At 41.3% G+C, this 19,781-nt stretch overlaps 1 protein-coding gene across 1 annotated transcript in view; it reads left to right on the forward strand.

Annotated features, from left to right (window-relative positions):
- The window catches only part of agbl4 (AGBL carboxypeptidase 4), a 277,105-nt gene that overhangs the window by 244,900 nt on the left and 12,424 nt on the right, over positions 1 to 19,781 (forward strand). Inside the window, exons 7-10 of the mRNA XM_040129068.1 lie at positions 5,540 to 5,629; positions 6,800 to 6,914; positions 8,741 to 8,852; positions 19,527 to 19,679. Coding sequence (XP_039985002.1) covers positions 5,540 to 5,629; positions 6,800 to 6,914; positions 8,741 to 8,852; positions 19,527 to 19,679 — 470 coding nt within the window. The remainder of the gene's footprint in view (positions 1 to 5,539; positions 5,630 to 6,799; positions 6,915 to 8,740; positions 8,853 to 19,526; positions 19,680 to 19,781) is intronic.

The following is a 19,781-nucleotide window of genomic DNA, read 5'->3' on the forward strand; positions in this document are numbered from 1 at the left end:
AGCTACATTACCAGGGCTGTGGCATTTTTTGGGAACACTGAGGGCATGTCCTCTTTATTTTTTCTGGCGGGACTTTCCTGCAGTTGTGAAAGAAAAGACTAACTAACAAGTGGTAGATATCTTATAGGCAGATTTGAGTCATTTGACTCATTTTAGACTCAATACCTTTAAGCCAACAAAAATAGTGGTATTCAGTATTTCCCTATCAGGTTTTTATTCCAATATGTTGGGGGCTTTAAAACAGCAGTTACACCAACAATTTACAGAAAGTATAATTGTACAGTCAGCTAAATTAATAAAATGAAAATATAGACTTTAACGCCTCGTTTCTTTTATTTAGTTATTTGGTGGGTGAAGGAAATTGTAAAATAATGTCTATGGCTCTGTGCATTACTACACCATAATGGAAGAAAAACAAATAATTGCAAACAACTAATTAAAAATGAGAACAGTAATTATGATAGGATTATGATTTAACAGTTGAATATAATGGTTGTAGTCAGAACCATCAAAGAAAAGAGGAGGCAGATTTTGAAGAAGCAGTAAAGTTTCATGTGTTGTTTTGCTCGTTTTCCTCTTCTCTTCTTCATGTCTGTGTCACTGTCTCTCTGTCTCCCCTTCGCTGTCCTCTGTCTTTTTATCAATCATCCCCTGTATCTTTGTCTGTCTACCTGTCTCTGTAAATATCCTCAGTAGCCTTCTTTCTCAGTCATTTCAGGTGTTCAGAGGAAACACAGTGGCCCCATTTCATGAGAATTAGCGGTGTTTATGCAGGGGCTCAGTCCTGCATAAACCTCCTCCACCCACCCCAAACCTCTCTGAGAGTTAAGCTGTGTAATGTGTGAAGGGACAGGGGATGCTTTATGAATGATGTGTGAGGAGGCCTTGGCGGTGCCCCTGCCTCTCCACAATAAGATGAGCTGAATAAATCTGTGACATGCCACAGGCTCTGCAGCACCTACAGACACAAACACAAAAATTTAAGTCAGAGACCTGGTCAATTCCTGGGGAAGAAAACAGTATCATAAAACTCTTATCACTTTAGAGCCCTCCACACTTCAGCGCATATCCCCATCCCTCTCTGTCTCTGTTTTTTTTTTTCTTTCTTTCTTCCTCTCTCTCTCTGTTTGTCCTTGAGGTGGCAGAGTGGGTGGTGTCAGCAAGTGGATCGAGGGTGGGGGTGAAGAGGTGCAGAGCTTTGATGCTTGTTGGGGCTCACTCAGTTGGGCAGCACACGGTGCTGCATCTCGTCCCAAGGCTCTGTATAAATTCAACGCCACTGACAATTTACAGCTCGCGCCCATCCCCGATATGACGCACTGAGCTGGGCGCCAAGCGTGTCCTGTTGCCATCTCACCAAAGTGAGGCTAATTTATTACAGTGTAAAACCCACAGAGCAGAGAGAGGGGGGAGACAGAGATATACAGAGGCCTTGGTTTGAGAGTTCTGGTATAACATGGTATAAAGCTGTGGCTAGTGTGACATCGTTTTTGTTTTGGGTTTTTTTGGGGGGTTTTTATCGCTGTGCAGTATGGAGCAGGGTTGTAGTATATACTGAAGCATATTTTCCCTCTCAATAGTGTGCCAAAGAGTTTAGATATCTGCATTTCATACGTTTAAATATGAAATCTAAGACGCTGTTTAGTTTTCAATAAGATAACTGTAGTCATACAGTTTTGCACCAGTCTGAAATTGTCCTTCAGCCTTCCATGTCAGAAAGTTTGGACACCAATGAGATTTAAAAAATGAGCAAAATCTGGCTCTGCTCAAATTAAATTAACTGTTAAAGCGGGTAAATGTATTTAAATATATTCCATGAGGCTTCACGAAGGTCTTGACAGGGCTTCCTTTGTATCTGCTGAAGAAGAATGATGAAGAAGATCTCAGTTAATTACATCACGTCACAACTTATGAGACTGAACTCAAAGTTCCTGGGACTGCTGTCACAGAAAGAGCTGACCAGCACAATCAGGACTGACCTTCAGAATCCATTAGATTTATGTTGTTTTTCACAGACACTTTTCTTCTCTCCAGTAATTTACATATTTATCAGAGCCGATCGTAGTTTGACATCCTTTAATTCCTTATTTCCTCTTGGCAAGCTGCAAGAGAATGAGCAGTAATGTGCCGTATAGTGCAGCGCGTGACTTTGCCAGGTGAGAAATATGCTGAGGGAGCACTTTGATTTGGAAGTGTGGGCATAAATTTTGCCTGTGCCGCTTTCACTCACTCATTGTCACATCCCCCTCCGCCTGCTCGGCCTCCACCCTCTTACTGTAGCATACACCTCCATTCACAAGACACGTCCCCTCTCTCAATTCATTTCTTTTCTTTATCCCTCTTTTCCTAATTCTTATATTTTTTTCATTCATGTTCTGTGACAGGCCCAGAGAGGACTCCCCCACCATTGTGGCTGCAGTGAAGAATTAAAGTATCAAATATATTTAGATGGCATATGAATACTCTAAAAGTAGATCTGAAGGCATACATAGTGTATATTTAATTACTTGTAATATCTTGTAACAAAAAGAATAGTATAGCATGTGTTAATTAAGAACTTAATTGAGAACATTGCAGAATATAGGTTAATTAATTAATTGATTAGTCAATCGACACAGAATTATTCTAGAACTATTTGGATAATCAATAAATCATCATTAGTTATTTATCAAGCAAAAATATAAAACATTTGCTGGTTCCAGCTTCTCATATGTCTGCATTTGCTGTTTTTTTTTTCTGTTTCATGTCAGTGTAAATGGAATATCCTTGGGATTTAGACTAGCAATGTCACCATGGGCTCTGGGAAATTGTGCTGAGCATACTTCACTATTTTCTGTAATTTCATACACTAAATAATTAATCAGCTAATCAAAAAATATAATCAGCAGATAATCAATGATTTAAATAATTATTAGTTGCAGGCCTAATGTACACACATGTAATGCAAACCCGAAATTCAATACACACTGATGTAAAGAGGAAAATTTAGAACATCTCAAAAATAAAGACAATTAAATAAAGAGGATGAACTGAATATTAATTTGTCAGTGATGTAGGTTTGACATTCAGCTCAGCACTCTTCATAGAAAGCATTTGTAGTTGAAACACTGCTATTCTCAGTTGTTATTCCTCCTACTACCATTTCTAAAAACTGTCAACAAAGAAAGAAAAAAAGCTTTTCCAAGAAAGCGATTTAGATCAGTTGTGTTGCCTTAGAAAGCTACCTTTCAGTCTACTCCTTGCCTTCTCTTTCTCTTTTACTTCTGTCTTTTGTTCCACTTTCTACCCCCCCACCCCCCACCCCCATCCCCCGCTGTTCTCTACTGACACCTTGAGGTCAGGAGATGCTGCTGCAGGGCTTTTGTTCTTGAGGCTCAACCAAAACTTGACCTGAACCTTCATGTTTTATGTCACTGACACCTAAGCCAAAAACTGATTTTCCTTTACATATGTATGTAAAGGAGCCTAGCTATATGTAGCTAGGCTACATATGTACCCCCCCACCCCCGGTTAGTCCCCCCAGGTTCCCTCTGGGTGTTGTAGTGCCTTTGGAATAGCAGGACTTAATTTTGTGCTACAATGCTTGGCTAGGCACAGCACGATACAGAGGAATGCAGAGATACAGACACATAAACACAACAACTACTTTGGGAGCATTTGTGAGAGCCCTGAGGAGACATAGTCTCTCACACACACACACACACACACACACACACACATACACATAGAAAGATGTGGGATAAACAGTGGATCCATTGTAAGCTCCAGGAGCCTGCTGGAAGAGATTGTTTTGATGAAGCAGCAAGGGCACACATCACTGAGACTAAATGCAGCATGGCCACGATGGTTGAATTCCCCAACAGTCGGGACCTTGGCAGCTGCCTCTGGTTTGGCTCACAACTTTCTTGGTTTTACTGTAGGGAGAACGGCTGCTTATGCTTTTTTTTTTTTTCTTTCCTGATTGCAGCTGTGCACTGTACAATGTGTATATATTTGAGCGTGTGTTATGTCTGTGCTCTTGTATCAGGAGCCTGTGTGGTGGCCAGAGGTTGAGGCCAAAGCAGATTTTCTAACTGATGGAATTTCACAGCCACCGAGCACCCAGTGGCCGGCCAAACCGCAAGCACTCACATTTACAACAAACGACCCACCCCGTTCCACGGAGACTCCTGAATGGCAAAGCCATTTGTCTCTGAAGGGCACAGGGAGAGAAAAGTGAAATAAAATCAGAGTGAGAGTACTTAAATGGAACAATGCTTTTTTTTTTGTTTACGACCCCTAACCACTCACACAGACACACATGTACACAAATACTTACAGAGAAGCACACACACACATCACTCTTAGGCAAAATTGGAATTAAGGAGAAGGAAAGGTGCATAGCCTGTTGCTAATTAGCATTTTCTCTGCTCAGCAGAAGCGGGTGGAAGAATCGATAAGATATTAAGTTTGTGTATAGCAATGAGGCACACAATCACTTTCATCCATTAGCAGCAGCAGATTAGAGAAACACTGGCCATGAAAACAGCTAAATTTTGACCTCTGTGGTTTTAACTGGGGGTACAAATGCACAGTGGAGACTGCTTGTTTTTCTGTTATTTAGCCTTTATATTGTACAGTACTTGAGGAATGTGAATAAGACTGATTCTCAACATATGAGGTTAAGATAACCTCTTATAACGGAAGGTTAATTTGACTTTTAGAATAAAGCATTCCCTGTCTTTTTGATCCTGGCTTCAAAGAAACCATAGACCATCTCTGGAATTTACCCTCAAACATTTCACAGTAGGTATCCAATAATAAATTTAAACACTTAAGATCATTCTTCTGTGACTGAAAGTTTCAGGTGTGGTCATTCATATCACCAGAATGCAGAAAATAACATCTAAGCTCTGAATTGTTTTGAGGAGCGAATCCAGGGCCTCTCACTTTGTTTAGAAAATCTCAACATTCTCAGGTTTAACAAGTATGTTGAAGGTTTATTAACCCTTATTTATGCAAAAATCCAACGGTAAAGTGCCTGGAAGTGCTCGAGAAAAGTGTCTAACGTCCAACTCATTTATCCAGCATATCCTCCAACGCCGATTTCGAGGACGAGAGCATTGTCTAAACAGAGAGATGTCCTCAGGCAGACCTGAGGACTTGAATCAAAGAAGACCTCTATCAGGTCACACCTGTTGCTGGCTGATCCTGACCTCTGTAGATGTACAATTCACATTGCCTGTTAAAAATTCTGTGCTGTGTGTTGGTTTGATGTTTGATTCATGTGTGCCAGGTCTAGTGTGTATTTTGACCCAGACTCTCACACTGGACTGTAATGGGCTATTTGTATATCTACCTCTGATACCAACTTAATATTGCAATATTTTTAATCTATCTAAGGCTGAGAGTTTTTAGACTTTTAGTCTATATGTCTACTAGAATTTCTGTGAATTGACAACACCACCTCTTTCACCCTTTGACACCCTGTCTTTAACTACTTTTACTCCTTTCTCTCTCTTCTTCCCTCTCGCTGACATCCCCCACCCCCACCCCCCAGACCACCTGAGTCGAGAGAGGGAGAAGAAGCAGGTCTTTGTTACAGCTCGTGTTCACCCCGGAGAGTCTCCCGCCTCCTTTGTCTGTCAAGGTAAAGTCTTCATGTGATGACGATGCCCTGTTTCATTGGATTGATTTAGGTGGTCCACCTCTGCTCTTTGTGTTGTTTGGTAGGGCGTAACCACATGTTAGATTTTATGATATACAGTATGCTGTTTTTAATGAATTTTAAGGAGACTAAAAGTGCATTTATGTCTCATACCATTAAAATGCCCTATCTCACATGGGAGAACATGGCAAACTATAATACCACATGTAAATAAAGACTCGACCGTTTTCACAGGACTTAGTACTAACCATGAGTAGTAAAAAACAGATACAAGAACCTGTGTTTCTTTTCTATATAACAGTCTGAGGATATCATAGAAGTTGCATTGTCTTCGCTCCTGAGCTCCGCTGACTCAAAACTAATAAAACAGTTTGAAAAACTGAGAACCTTTGGGAAATTGTCTCATTGTGCAGTACGATAACCTAAAAGACAATTTTATTTTATTTAATGACTCTTTTGCTTCCTTTCCTCCTGCTCAGACTGAGGTGAGTGGGCAATTTCACTCCTTCTGGGTCCCACTTCGTTGTTTATAGGTAGCAGGTCTGAGGAGTGGAGGGATGGCATGATAGACGAACGGAGGGCACAGCCTTAGCTTTAGCAGTGTTCCCTGTCCAGCACTTCAGCTCAGTAAGACGGAGGGAGGAAAGTCCATTAACATTAACAAGGTGCAGAGATGGCGTTTTTAAGGAAGGGACAGTTCTATCTATCTATCTGTCTATCTATCTATTCTACCTACAATGTCTGACTGTGTCTGTGTGTGTGTTTCAGAGTGTGTATGCATCATCATGAATCAGATGAGTTGGCTTCTAGCCCGTTTGTGTGCTGTCTATTTTTCCAGCCCCATCAGCTCCATTCCATTTGTATCGATTTAGGCTTGACGTCTCCTATTCCTCCCCTGATTCTGATGATGCCCCCTCGCTGTCCTTCCTTCTCCTTTTGTTTCTCAGAACTCAATTAACTGCCAGCCCATCTTCGGTTTTCTATTCAAGTCTGTTTACCTTTGTTTGTGTGTGTGTGTGTGTGTGTGTGTGTGTGTGTGTGTGTGTGTGTGTGTGTGTGTGTGTGTGTGTGTGTGTGTGCGTGCGTGCGTGCGTGCGTGTGTGTGTGTTGTGTTGGGGGGGGGGGTCTTATGTGTATGTGTGTGTTTGATAGGTGTGATTGACTTCCTGGTGAGCCAGCATCCTGTGGCTCAGATCCTGAGAGATCATGTGATTTTCAAAATCGTCCCCATGCTAAATCCTGATGGGGTCTACCTGGGCAACTACAGGTACACACACACACACACACACACACAAACACACGCATATGTTTTAATTCTTAATTTGAATGCATCACCGCATTAAATAGAATTCACACATTACATGGTTTTATATCCTGCTACGTGGGATTATATCCTCTTAACTTCACTTTTAGGGAGCTTAATGAATTCATATAGCTCACAGCAGTGCATTTGTTAGAAGATAGTATTTGGCCGTAGGGCTGTTCTCTCTGCCAGTCTTTCTGTCCATCCTCTCATCCTCTGTGTCTTTAACACTATTGCTGCAGCTCTATGGGCATCCTCCTCTCCTCTATTTTCCTCTCCTGCCTTTCCCCTCTTCATAATTGCCTTTTACTTAATAGGCTCAGCCCCAGGAATACTAATGCACACTGAGATAAGCATCAGCAGCCTGCCCCCAGTGGGTTTTTGAGTGCCATCTTGTGGTGGAGCCTTGCCACTGCCTCCTCAAAAATACTAGCAGAGAATCTCAGTTGCTCTCCAACGGTGACAACCTCTATAGTAGTGTTGACTGTGATTGGTGACCGCTTAAAGGCTGTTTCATTAGCTTGCATTCACACTGAGTGGCCATGAGCAGCATATTGACAGAAGGTGAATAGTGATTGTCCTTACCTAACCAATAACACATGCTCATTTCAACACATGCTCTCCATCTCTCCCAGTTTTTCTCACACACAAAAACACACACAGACAGGCACACAGAGACCACATAGCTATCCTGACTGGTTACAGTGCAGAGCAGACTGGAAAGGATACATGTAGAGTAAAGAATCAATGGCAGTTAACCTGGGATGAGTATTTTGTTCATGGCTGGATGCTCTGCTCAGTCGCTTTATAGTATCAGTAACTCCTGTATCCTTACCAAGGGCATCAGTAAATGTCACACGACAACAAACGGCACAGATCAGGGTGCATCTTTCCATGTAAACATCCAATTATGGCAATTGCAGATTGCTAGTAAGACTTAAGAATAGCAATGTACCTAATTACATTTTACAGTCTATCTGTCTATCCATCTATCTATCTAAAGCTGTCAATCGATTAAAATTTTTGATCAAATTAATTACATGATACGCTGATTAATTAATTTAATTAATCGCAATTAATTGCATATATCAATATTTGCTTAATATTGTAGCACATGAGTAAAGCAATGAATAGAAATATCAAAAGGGGCATTAGAGATCAAAAAATTGTTTTATTTCCAATATTTTTTCCAAATACATGTCTTTTTATCATTGAACATCACTTAGGCTTTTTTTTTTTTCAATTTAATATAAGCATATCACTTATGTACCAGTGTGGCCCTAACAGGTCTTTTTTAACATACTATTCACATTCGCAACTAACACACTGGCCGGTTGTAATTGTGCGATGCACGGGGTCAGAGTGGTACGATCGTAAGTTCACTCCGGTGTGTCTTGTCATTTAGAAATTAAGAGCGCTTCTCTCAGAGTCTCAGAGCCACACCCACCGGTCCAGGTGAAGGGCCGGTTTGTCAGAGTGTCTGAGCCCCATAATAATGTGTGACATAATGCGATGGTTGGGACAGCAATTATTTAACTCAAACATTACATAATATTATATGCATTAATTTGCGTTATTTTTATGACACATTATTTTTAATAGTAGCTTATTTTTATTATTAGTTAGTGGTGTTCAACAGGGCACCTTTAATCTTTTGCAATATGTTTTATAAGGCAAACTGCATTATATTTTATATTTTTTCTTGAATCTGTGTGTGTGTGTGTGTGTGTGTGTGTGTGTGTGTGTGTGTGTGTGTGTGTGTGTGTGTGTGTGTGTGTGTATTTGTACAGGTGTTCTCTGATGGGCTTCGACTTGAATCGCCACTGGCAGGATCCCTCTCCATGGGCCCACCCCACGCTGCACGCTGTCAAACAGCTCATAGTGCAGATGAACCAAGATCCAGTGAGCGATCATGCACACACACACACACACACACACACACACACACACACACACACACACACACACACACACACACACACACACTCATGTACTCCATTCTGTGCTCAACATTCCTTCACAACAGTAATGTTTACTGGTCCCAAGAACAGTTTTCTTTCTCCCTGCTTGGTTCAGCATGTTTCTCCAATCTGTGTTTAGGGTGTGTGCACTGGGGGGCATGGATAGGCTAGTCAGCACCACTAGAATGTCAGCTAGGCTCTCCTGGCCATTCAAAACATAGCACTGAGGCAAGTCTCTGTGCTTTCTGTCTCTAACTTTTTCCTTCTCCAGTTTTAGTCTTTCAGTCAGAGGAACGTTACACAGGCAGGCCAGGGATTTTTCTCTTTGTTCCTGATGTTAATTATAAGCAGAGCGGCAGGTTGGTGGGATTACTGAAGGTCAGTGTGTGTCCTGGGAATACTTTGCCCTTTTGTACACTCCTCTAATCCTGATAAGAGAGGGAGCAGGCTGGGGCGGGATGCAGGGCAGGCCAGAGATGGGGTGAGGTGCGGGGCTGGCATCGGGCAGATTAACCTTTTCCCCCAGCGCTGACACACTGATCGATAAACTCTGTCATGGCTGGGTGATCCACTCATGCCTGTCATTCATACACACTCACACAAATACACACATTCTCAGCCTGAGCAAACAGACGTACACATACTAACACTTGATCACACAACCATAGTACTGCAGCAATGCATAGACAAACACTTGTTCTCAAATGCATGAATCTCTGTTTCTCCTGCCAGCATTGGTATTTTTCTCTCTCTTAGATGAGTACTTTGACAAATTAATGGTAACTATCACACCATTATATAACTCAATGGTTCCAAATTTGGGGGTTGAGCCCCCCAAAGGGGTCATGGGATGAATTGAAGTAAATTTAAAAAACAAAAATCTGCAACACTGAATTATGTTTATTTTTCAGAATTTTCACCAATATTTTCTTCAAATACTGTATAAGTTTACCTCTTCAGTCCTTTAAGTGACAAGACTCCACAAGTAGACCCTGCTTCATATTAAGAGGTCACAAGCAGAACAAAGTCATTGCTTGCACATCTCTCATATATGTTGAATTCATGCCAGACTTTTACCATATATTGCCTTTTGCCTAATAAAAGAACCAAATCACTTGCCACCTGACTTCACAGTTTGATAGATAGACACAGTAGATAGATTCTCTTGACTCTGACTTCTCTGGCTGGGTAAATGCAGCCCCCAGTCAACACAATATTGTGCCATATGTTTGACACCACTAGGGCTGGTCAGACACCTCCCATTCCCTCTCATTCTCTGTTGATAACCATCCCACAACTACTTGTCCTCCTGTAGCCTCTCTTCTCCCTGATGATTGCCTTCAGTCTTGCGGAGTTAATTTGAAGGCTTGGGCAACCTCTCCTTTTCTGTCTCCCTCTCGCCACAGCCAGTTAATCCCATCAGACACACTACTCATGTCTGAGGTTCCCAGATGCCAGTTTCAATGCCAACTCTGCAGCCAGGAGGCCCTGTGCTGCTGCCGTCCATTCATGCTCATCTTACACAGCGGGCATAGAGTCTAATGAGGCTACCAGGGTTGGAGGGCTCTGCTGGAGGACTCCATTAACAAGAGATCAGCAGCAGCCACAGCAGAACAGTCAGTCTAAGCTAGCATATGTGGCTGATTTACTAGCTGCTACCTTTGTTTGGTCATTTGATTAAAAAACCAGGCTGACGGTGAGTTAAAATAGGAGTATTTTCTATTTTAAAGCAATTTTTCATTCTGTACCCTAAAATTGGGCCTAAAAAGCAGAGTTTACTAAGTAAGAGGCGGGTAGCTTGGAGGGCCTGGGAATTAGGAGTATTCATAGCAAAACCGAGGAATGCTGATAAACCTTGAAGTCATAGCAGCCATTAAGGTAACAGTTGAGAAAGTGGAATTAATCAGCACATGTGCAAGCCTGCATATATTATAGTAATCTTTTTCAGAGCCAGTAAAATATTACTGATTGCACCTTTAACTTAGCAATGTTTCCTAAGTCCAACCTTGCTTGCTGTAAATTCCGAATCAAACACAGAAACATTACTCTAATTATCATTTGTTGGAGAAAGAAATTGGCATATACTACATGATCTTCATGCATCTGAAATGGTATTTAAGTGGCTGTGGGGTACAGCTCACTCACATAGGTGAAGAGTCAAGAGTCACAGCCAACAAGCTCACTAATATGTCTCAAATAGCAGCCCTGTTTTGTCATTTTTATTGTTGTTGTTGCTTTCACTGGACAAATACAGTAAATGTTAATGTTGTCTGTAGGCTATAATAAATTGTAACTGTTCCTGCTAAGCACAGTTTAATTGGTGAAGACAGAGCTACAGTCTTTGTCCTTTCCACCTCATGACAACACAACCCAACATCAATATTCAAAGAACATAAAAAAAATAGCTTTTTCCTGGAGTTACAGCTTGAACCTTTAAGTATATTTTGGTAGTAGGCTTGAGAATCTCATTATGCATCAGTACTTATAGTTTGAATTTATATTATACCTGTTGAATTTGAATTTAACATTAATAACATATAAGAAAACTCCCACTAGTGATCACGACTGTAGAACGTAAAATACACAGTAATTGTAGTTTCCCCTTCAGTTTATCAAAAAGCTCTACAGAAAACCCAGGTGTTTTTTCAGCATCAGTACGTTTTGATTTCTTTTCTGAACTGGATTTCAGGCAAGTCCCACTGCACTGTCTAAACTCTCCCTCACTGGCAGAATACACCTGAAGGCAAACCCAGTCACTGATTGCATAAGTAGCTGCTTAAGGGACAAATCCACCTTATAATAGTCACATAGTGTGTTGTCCATTATATGTACTTAGTCTTTAAATATTTGCTCCTCTTAGTTTCAAGTTTCAGTTTAGATTGTGAGCGTTGATTGAGTTAGAGGTGAAGTGCAAAGATTATGTGCACCTTCATTTATACAAATCTGATCCTGGGTTTTTGTCAGTCACCATGACTTCTTTAGAAGGCAAAATAATTCAAAGTCCCATTGCCCTCTGTTTCATAAAGGAGCCCCTTCGGTTTGAAACCCTATCAACTATTCTTGTGACAGACACCCTTGTCACTCCAAAGCGATTCTCCATCATTGTGAATTCAGCAGCCCTCTCTTTCTGCTGGGAATATAGCTTCCTTCTTCTGTTCAGTCAATAACTTCAATAACTGGCTAGGAGTTACCAGACAAGTGCCATTTAAATCAAAGCCTGTCGCAGGAGCAATGTATGCTGCATTGGTACTGATGGCTGGAAACCTTTATTTGACAAATATTTGTATATAAATTCAACGCTGCTTAGAACATTTGCACTCAGCAGTGTTTATGCAAACTCTAGCATAGACAAGAAATTATGTTTTAAAATCAGTGACTTAAAGTCCCATCAGCCAGCTCACGTGGAGCAGTTACATTAATATATGAATACAGAGTATGTACAGTTACAGTTTGGCAGTGAGGCTATGAATTTGTCACTCCCAACAACAGACAGCCTACATATAAAGAGAGATTGGAAAATTATGACAACAAATATTCTCTCTTCAATTAAATCAAAGCCTACAGGTGGATCCTGGTTTGGAGGTGGAGCACACCAAATGCATGTTACTCCATGGCTAAACATATACCCCAACAAATGCACTGTATGAGTAATTAGTGCATATGTTGGAACTACTAAATGCAATCTTCTCCTGTTTAAGTAATGTTTGGTAAAAAAAAAAAAAAAAAAAAGGAAGAAATTACTTAGCCTTTTTAAAATATGAAAGTATATATTTGTAACCAGTTTTAAAGATTTAAGGAGGAATCCGTGGGCTTGGTGGTGAGTTCCACTGAGATGAGCCCGGAAAGTAATGAGAGACAGACTAATGCATTGTTGGTTCTTGTCTTTTCATGGGATTTGAGGACAATCCCATGATTGTGTACTCGATATGCAGTAGAAAGAGTGGTGTATGTCAGCACAATATGAATTGTTAACCTAAAGTGTCTCAAAGGCTTTGCTTACTTTAACATTGATTTAAACGCCTGCCTGTTATGTGAAAGTTATACCACCTCTGCCAAGCTCTCTGCGGATCAACAACCGCTCTTCAGCTCTGTGAAGGTTTCAGCCATCTTCAACTCATCTTTTTGTCTGCATGGTTAAGGCCCAATGTATCTCACCAACCTCCCAATATAAATCCATAGGCTTACCTGACTTATTGCCTCAAAATGAGGATGAAGGTAGTTTCTCAGTTAAAATTAAAATATTAAAGAATGAGGTTGGTTTTATTTGGGCACTTTATCATCCACCAAGGTATTTTCAATCTCTGGGAGTAGCCTCTTGTTAATCAAACATCATGTTCAGGCACAAGCACCCATGTTTACATCGCTTTGCTTGTTTCATAAGCTGAGAGGTATAAACTACACTTGCTGTGTTGATCATAATGATGGAATATGTCGCACAATGCAACAGTATGGCTCTTTCATGTGTTTTTTAAAGTTTTTCAGCAACAGTGGAGTTATTTCACACTGAGGTATAAGCTATTTCAGGCTGTCAACATCTACAAACAATACTTGTTAATAGGATAAATTCAGTTGATGGAGTGAATATTGGGGTTACATTCAACAGGTTACAACAAAGAGGACTCCACTGGGATGCCAATGTTGCACTGTGTCTACTGGTCGTGTTATAGTACAGTGATTTGCTACCATGTAAACCATAGGAGCAGATGTTACGCTGATAGTAAATCAAAGTTTTGTTGGTGAGTTTGGTCCAAAATTGCTTAATACAGCTTTGAAGCAACCTTGAACATTTTTTTAACATAATAAATATAATGTGAAATGTAAAATAGAAGTGGGATCAAGCACAGCCATTGTGTGAGCAACAACTAAATATTTGCTTATAAGCTGGCTGTAACCTTCCTCTCCATCCATCTGAAGGCTCAAGCTGTTTCATAAAATTCCATCATTTACCATCTGCGGCTGAACATTGGTCAGCAGGGAGAATGGCTGAAAGAGTCAGTGATGCAAGGAGCTATAATCTGTCCCCAAGCTACCCTGTTGTTTGTTTTGAAAAGAGAGAAATGGAGAGGCAGAAAAAAAGGAAAAGAGACCAAAGAAACAAATGGACCCATCTCCTTCCTAAAGCGTTGCTTTTCCAGCTCATTTATCAAAACCAGAAGAAGAATTCCTTTTGATTGGCTGATTACCAGAAGCATTCATCACTGGCGGGCGTATCCCCACCAATTTGACACTGCCATTTTGGATAATTTGTTAAGAATGACAAAGAGGTCATTGTTGCCTTGGCTTCATTTTGACCTTTTTAATATTAGAAAATTAATTTTCTATCTGAAAAAAATGTATTAGATCCTGTCACAGCACCTAAATGAATTTTGCACCTTGAAGTCCTCCTTAATGCCCTCCTTCTCTCTCTTTCTCTACCTCTCTTTCTTTGTTCAACAGTCAGATGTGTGACGCTGAGGATCTTTGCGTATGTCTTTTTTGTGTTTGTGTCTTTTTCTCTGCCTCCCTGTCTTCTTTCTCCTTTCACTGTGTGCATTAAAATGTCCTTTGGTGTCAGCCAACCATTTCTGGTCCATTTCTGAGATTTACGGCCAATTTTTCCCCATCATCCCTGCATCGTTTCAATCCCTCCATCATCCCTCTCTTTATTCTCTCTCCACTGGAAGCTAAATTTGTCTGCTTTTCACAGAAAGATACAGATGAAGCTCTCACTCTCAGGGAATTTTTATGCTTTTTTTTCAGCTTAGTTAAATTTTCTTTTACTTATTTCATGTTTTTTCAATACCTCCCCCTTTTCTCTCGCTTTCTTTTTTTTTATCAGCTCTTTTTGTCTCTACCTAGCCTCCTTCTCTCCTCCTTCTCCTTTTTCTCCTGGCAGCCCCTACCAACAGATGTGGCAGCTTATGTGGCACTAACAGGCCCAAAGCAGAGCGCTGCCTGTGCCCGCTCCGCCTGATTACAAGTCACCTCTGTGTTCATAAACAGACAAATACCGCCATCAATTTGAGAGCACAGTTCAGACTGAGAGGGAGAGGGCAAAGGAGGGGGGAGAAAATCAGAGAGACAGAGACAGACGGAGGCAGAGTTGTGTGTCATTTACTCTCATCCATGAAGCAGGTCACGCCATCTGCCATGTTCTGTCACTGCTACATCATTAGAGGGTCACTGACCATGTGCCCCCGTGACCTGAAATGGCTTCTCTAATTAATGAAATGTTGGTTGGAGTTTAACATTGTATAAGTGATATGACACTTTTTCTTTCCATCCTTTTCTTGAAGGAAAATTTGACTCAGTATGAATATTTGATGCTCCATAAATTCAAACCTAGGCTCCATAGGAGCCATCTTTTTTTCTACCTCGGTCTGAAATCAAGGACCAATAGGAATTTTGAGTGGTTAATCTGACACCGTTATTGTTGTAAATTTCATATGTGCTGTGCAAAAAAGCTTGACAAGTGTAGTAAGTAACTAAGGGTGCTAGGCAAAGCGTTGGCATCCCTACAGTCCCAGGCCTTTTCCAACCTCTAACCTACTGCTGCCCACTTCGAAGGTCAGTTGGATTTTTCACACAGAGAAACCCATGTCACTCCTCCCACAGGTATTATAGGCAACATTTTAATGTTCGATAATATGCATTGCAGAGATAGTAAGTTCACCTTTTTTTCTCCTGAACAAGTCAGCTGTTTCCCTTCTCCTCAAAAGGTAAATTCCTGCTGATGCCAAGAGCTTTATTCAGGAGCTTGTAATCCTGCTTCAATCAGCTCCTTTTCCTTTCCGTGTAATGATAAGCCCGGCATTTATGGCCCTCACCACACCCCCACACCCCGCTCTAATTAATACACAGGAGCTAAGTACTTGTCTGACAAAATTCATTCGTTTGACCTTCTAGGTTTTACACTAAACAGTTTGAGCCTGCTGCAAGTTCCCATGAGTTTCTGCAGCGAGATGGGGCTTTTGTTTCTCTATGAGAGGTTTAATTTGGATAGCTCGCTCTCACCCCCATTTCTCTCTCTCACCCTCTCTCAAATTGTCTTCTGACTTTCATTTGGCTGTCTCTGTTTCTTAATTGCCCCTAATTGCTTAATTACAATTTCAAATGAACAATTCTGGAGGTCAGAGCAGGTTGTTAATTGAAGCATCAATCACAGCGGTGGGGCCTTCAGAACCATCTCAGTTTGATTGACAGGGCATTAACTGAGTGCTGTAGTAAGCCTGGACATGACATTGTGGGGGCTCCATGGCTGTTACTACTGTTATTGCTCCTGCTGCTACTGTCCTTCACATGATGCTGTGAAGGAGAAATCTTGTGGGTTAGAATCACGACAGGGACAGACTGAGCTGGGTCTGTGTTCCCCCTTCAGTGGACTGGTGGACCTGCATGTTGTCCACATGATACACTGTATGGCCAAAACTATGTGTACACCCCTGTCCATATACTTTGTGTCTTTTTTGTTTCGGGCTGTTTTGATGGTGTAGGCAAAGCACCCTAGTTCCAATAAATGGCAAAAAATTAAAATAATTCAGGGTAATGTTCCATGTGCTTTGGACTTTATAGCCACAGTTTGGAAAAGGCCCTTTCCTGTTTTAACATGACAGTGCATCCTTGCACGGAGCAAGGACCACAAGTAGGGCTGTCACTAATGATTATTGTCGTTATCATTAATCTGCAGGTTATTTTCTTGATTATTGGATTAGTTGATTATTCTATTAAATGTAAAAAAACAAATCACATCATAATTTCCCACAACCCAAGGTAATGCCTCCAGATGTCTTGTTTCTTGTCAAATATTCACATTTGTGAAAGCAGAACTTGTGGATTTTGGTATTTTGCTTAAAAAATAAGATTAATTATTAATTCATTATCAAAATGGTTGCATATTATTTTTTTGGTGATTGAATAATTGTAATTTGTTTTTAGTCTTTAACACCTCAGTTTGTATAATATGTGCTGTTGAGTTTTTTTGTTAGACTTTTTATTGGCTTTCATAAGTGCTTCAGGTGCTGCACCATTTGTTGCTTTAGTGTATGAAACATCAAATAATTATTTAAATAATTAATCAAAGGATAGCTGTAGATTTATTTTCTGTCAGTCGACTAATCTACTAATTGATTAATCATTTCAGTTCTGTTTCTGTGTTTGGTGTGGAAGGACTCCGGATTGGCCTGCACAGAGCTCTGACTTCAACCCAATCAAACGTTGTCCAAAACCAATGTCTGGCCTCACATATTCTCTGCTGGGTTAAAGCCAGTAAATCCCTGCACCCAGGTTCCAAAATCTTGTGTAGAGCCTTCAAAGAATGCTCTTATAGCAGCATTTTAATGCCAGTGGTTTTGAAATGAGATGGTAAACAATCACATATGAGTATAATTTTTTTTACACACTTATGTCCATGTAGTGTATCCAGGTCCTTGTGATCTTGAAATCTTAAGTAACCAGTTAAAAACTGAGTTTAAAAAGTAAGATCTGAATTAAACGTCCACTGAGTTCCCAAAAAAGTCATTCACCTGAGTTATTCACTGGGATTACATGTAAGCCTGTAACAGCCAGTTAACGTCTCTGTTACACTCAGTCTGCCACTTTTGATCACCTGCTTGTCCACCCTCCTCCAATTCAACCACCTCTATCTCCTCCCTCTTTGATCCTTCTCCCGCTTCCCAGCCTCCACCTCCTGCAGAGGGGGGAGACCTAGGTAATTATTAGGCTGGTTTGCCTCGTCTAGACCCTGGCTGGTTGGTTGCAACTACTTCCTCTGTCTAATGGAGCTGGATCCACCTCTCTCACTACCTCCCCCTCTTTTGTACTCCCCCATCTTCCTCCCTCTTCTTTCTTCAGTCCAACCCCACCACCATTTTTTCATTTGTCATCTAACTCTCCCTTTATATCTTTATATATATTTCTCTCTCCATCTACCTCCCATCACCACCACAGCTCAGTTGGCCACATTTAGCTTTTTTCCCTATTGCTCTTTTTTTCTGTTTTGTTTTTCTGTTGTCTCTCCCTCCTTCCGCCCTCCCACTGTCCCCTTCTCCCCCACCTTCTCCTCCTGCTGTTCCTCTCCTCTGGGGCTCCATCCATCAGGTTGTCGGGGGCTGCTAGCAGCCGACTCCCAGCCACCATATTTCACCGCCAGCCAGCCAAGCAGCTGACAGCACAGCCACCGCCAGGAAATTGCTTTGGCTGTGAGCAGAATTTCAAACACAGGCACACTGCGTCGCCCGGGCCGCCCAAGCACCGCTTCCCTGTCTCTCTCTCTCTTTCTTTCTCTCTCTTCTGTCAATCTCTCTACACCTCTCTACACACATCTCTATGTTTCTCTCTATCTGTCTCTCTCTTTCTCTCTTTTTCTCTCTCTGTGTTTGTCTTTATGGACTTATTTCCTCGCTTTCTCTCTCTTTGTACCCCCATCTTTAAATGTTTTTTCTGTTTGCTCTTCCCTTCCCCTCTGTCTCTTCACACATACAAACACAAGACCATATGCATCGTCGTCTTTCTTTTGGGGGGGGGGGGTGAAACCAGGAGAACGAGAATGGGGTGATAAAATAGAGAGAGGAGGCACAGAGGAGGGATGCTGGTTTGTACTGTCCCTAAGTTAAGGGTCAGAGGGTGTGTGTGTGTGTGGGGGGTGGGGGGGGTGTTGGACGGACCAGTTTAAGATTGTTGAAATGGGCTGTTTTAGCAAGGTGATTTTGCAAGTCTTCACATCCTGGCTAGTTTAGGTTTTAGGTTTTAGGGTGGGGGTTGGGACAAAGAGGATTGGACTGTTAGTTAATCTTCAGTTAGTAATAGTCTGTTGCATTGTATTTTTAAAACAATGTTTGCACTGAGTTGGTGAGCTTGGAATATATTACATGGCATCTGAATTTTACTGTATATGGACTCTGATCACCTCAGCGTATCATTATACACAGCATTTTTGTTACTTTCTAAATACCTTACAACGATATTAAATCTCTCAAACAAAGTTCAGCTTACCTCCAGTGGTTTAGTAATATCAACCTTTGTCCAATGCTGAACTGTGAAACACAGAATGATGGTCCTACGTATAATGACACAAATAGTTGTAGAGTAAGTCAGATCAGTGGAAGCTCCATTTTTTTATCACAAGATGAAGGTCTGTATAGGTGTGTGTGTGTGTGTGTGGGGGTATACACAGTGTATACTGAAGAGAAAAGGCATTACACACTCGATATGAAGTCAATATTAACCTGATAAATAAGTGCAGGGTATGTGATGAATTTGTGACATCCACATGAGTGTGTGTATGCGTGTGTGTGTGTGTGTACATCATATTAAGCTCACCGTCCATGTATGTATTGTAGGTGTGCCCTCAAGTTATGTGCGGGTGGTTGGCTACTTTAAGGTATGAGCGTATTTTCAGTTCCCAGTATCTCAAGGGTCTGTAGTCGTCCCATGGGTGGAAGCCTCTCCCCAGCACAGTCTCCCCAGAGCAAAGGAAGGCCTTCCCCTTACTCCCAGTGGAGAATCTGTGGTGTGGACTGCTGCTCGCGGTGTCAGAAAAATATCCAATTCTCCTCACTAACCTGCTGTTTTTTTATCCTCTCTCTGTTTCTCTGTCACTCTGTTCTCTATCGCTCTCCTCCCTCTTTTCCTCCATTAGAGGGTGAGTTTGGAGTTCTACATTGATGTTCATGCCCACTCCACCATGCTGAATGGCTTCATGTATGGCAATGTGTTCGAGGATGAGGAGCGTGTTCAGAGACAGGCTGTCTTCCCCAGACTGCTGTGCCAAAATGCACCAGACTTCTCCTTTGTAAGTCACATAAACACAGACACCCCAGACAGGCAGGGTCATGATCAGAATGTCACCAGCTTCAATCCCGAGGCGAGCTCTGAAAGAGAACATGAAAAATAC

The sequence above is a fragment of the Xiphias gladius genome, chromosome 6 (assembly GCF_016859285.1).
Source record: "Xiphias gladius isolate SHS-SW01 ecotype Sanya breed wild chromosome 6, ASM1685928v1, whole genome shotgun sequence".
Classification (NCBI taxonomy): domain Eukaryota; kingdom Metazoa; phylum Chordata; class Actinopteri; order Istiophoriformes; family Xiphiidae; genus Xiphias; species Xiphias gladius.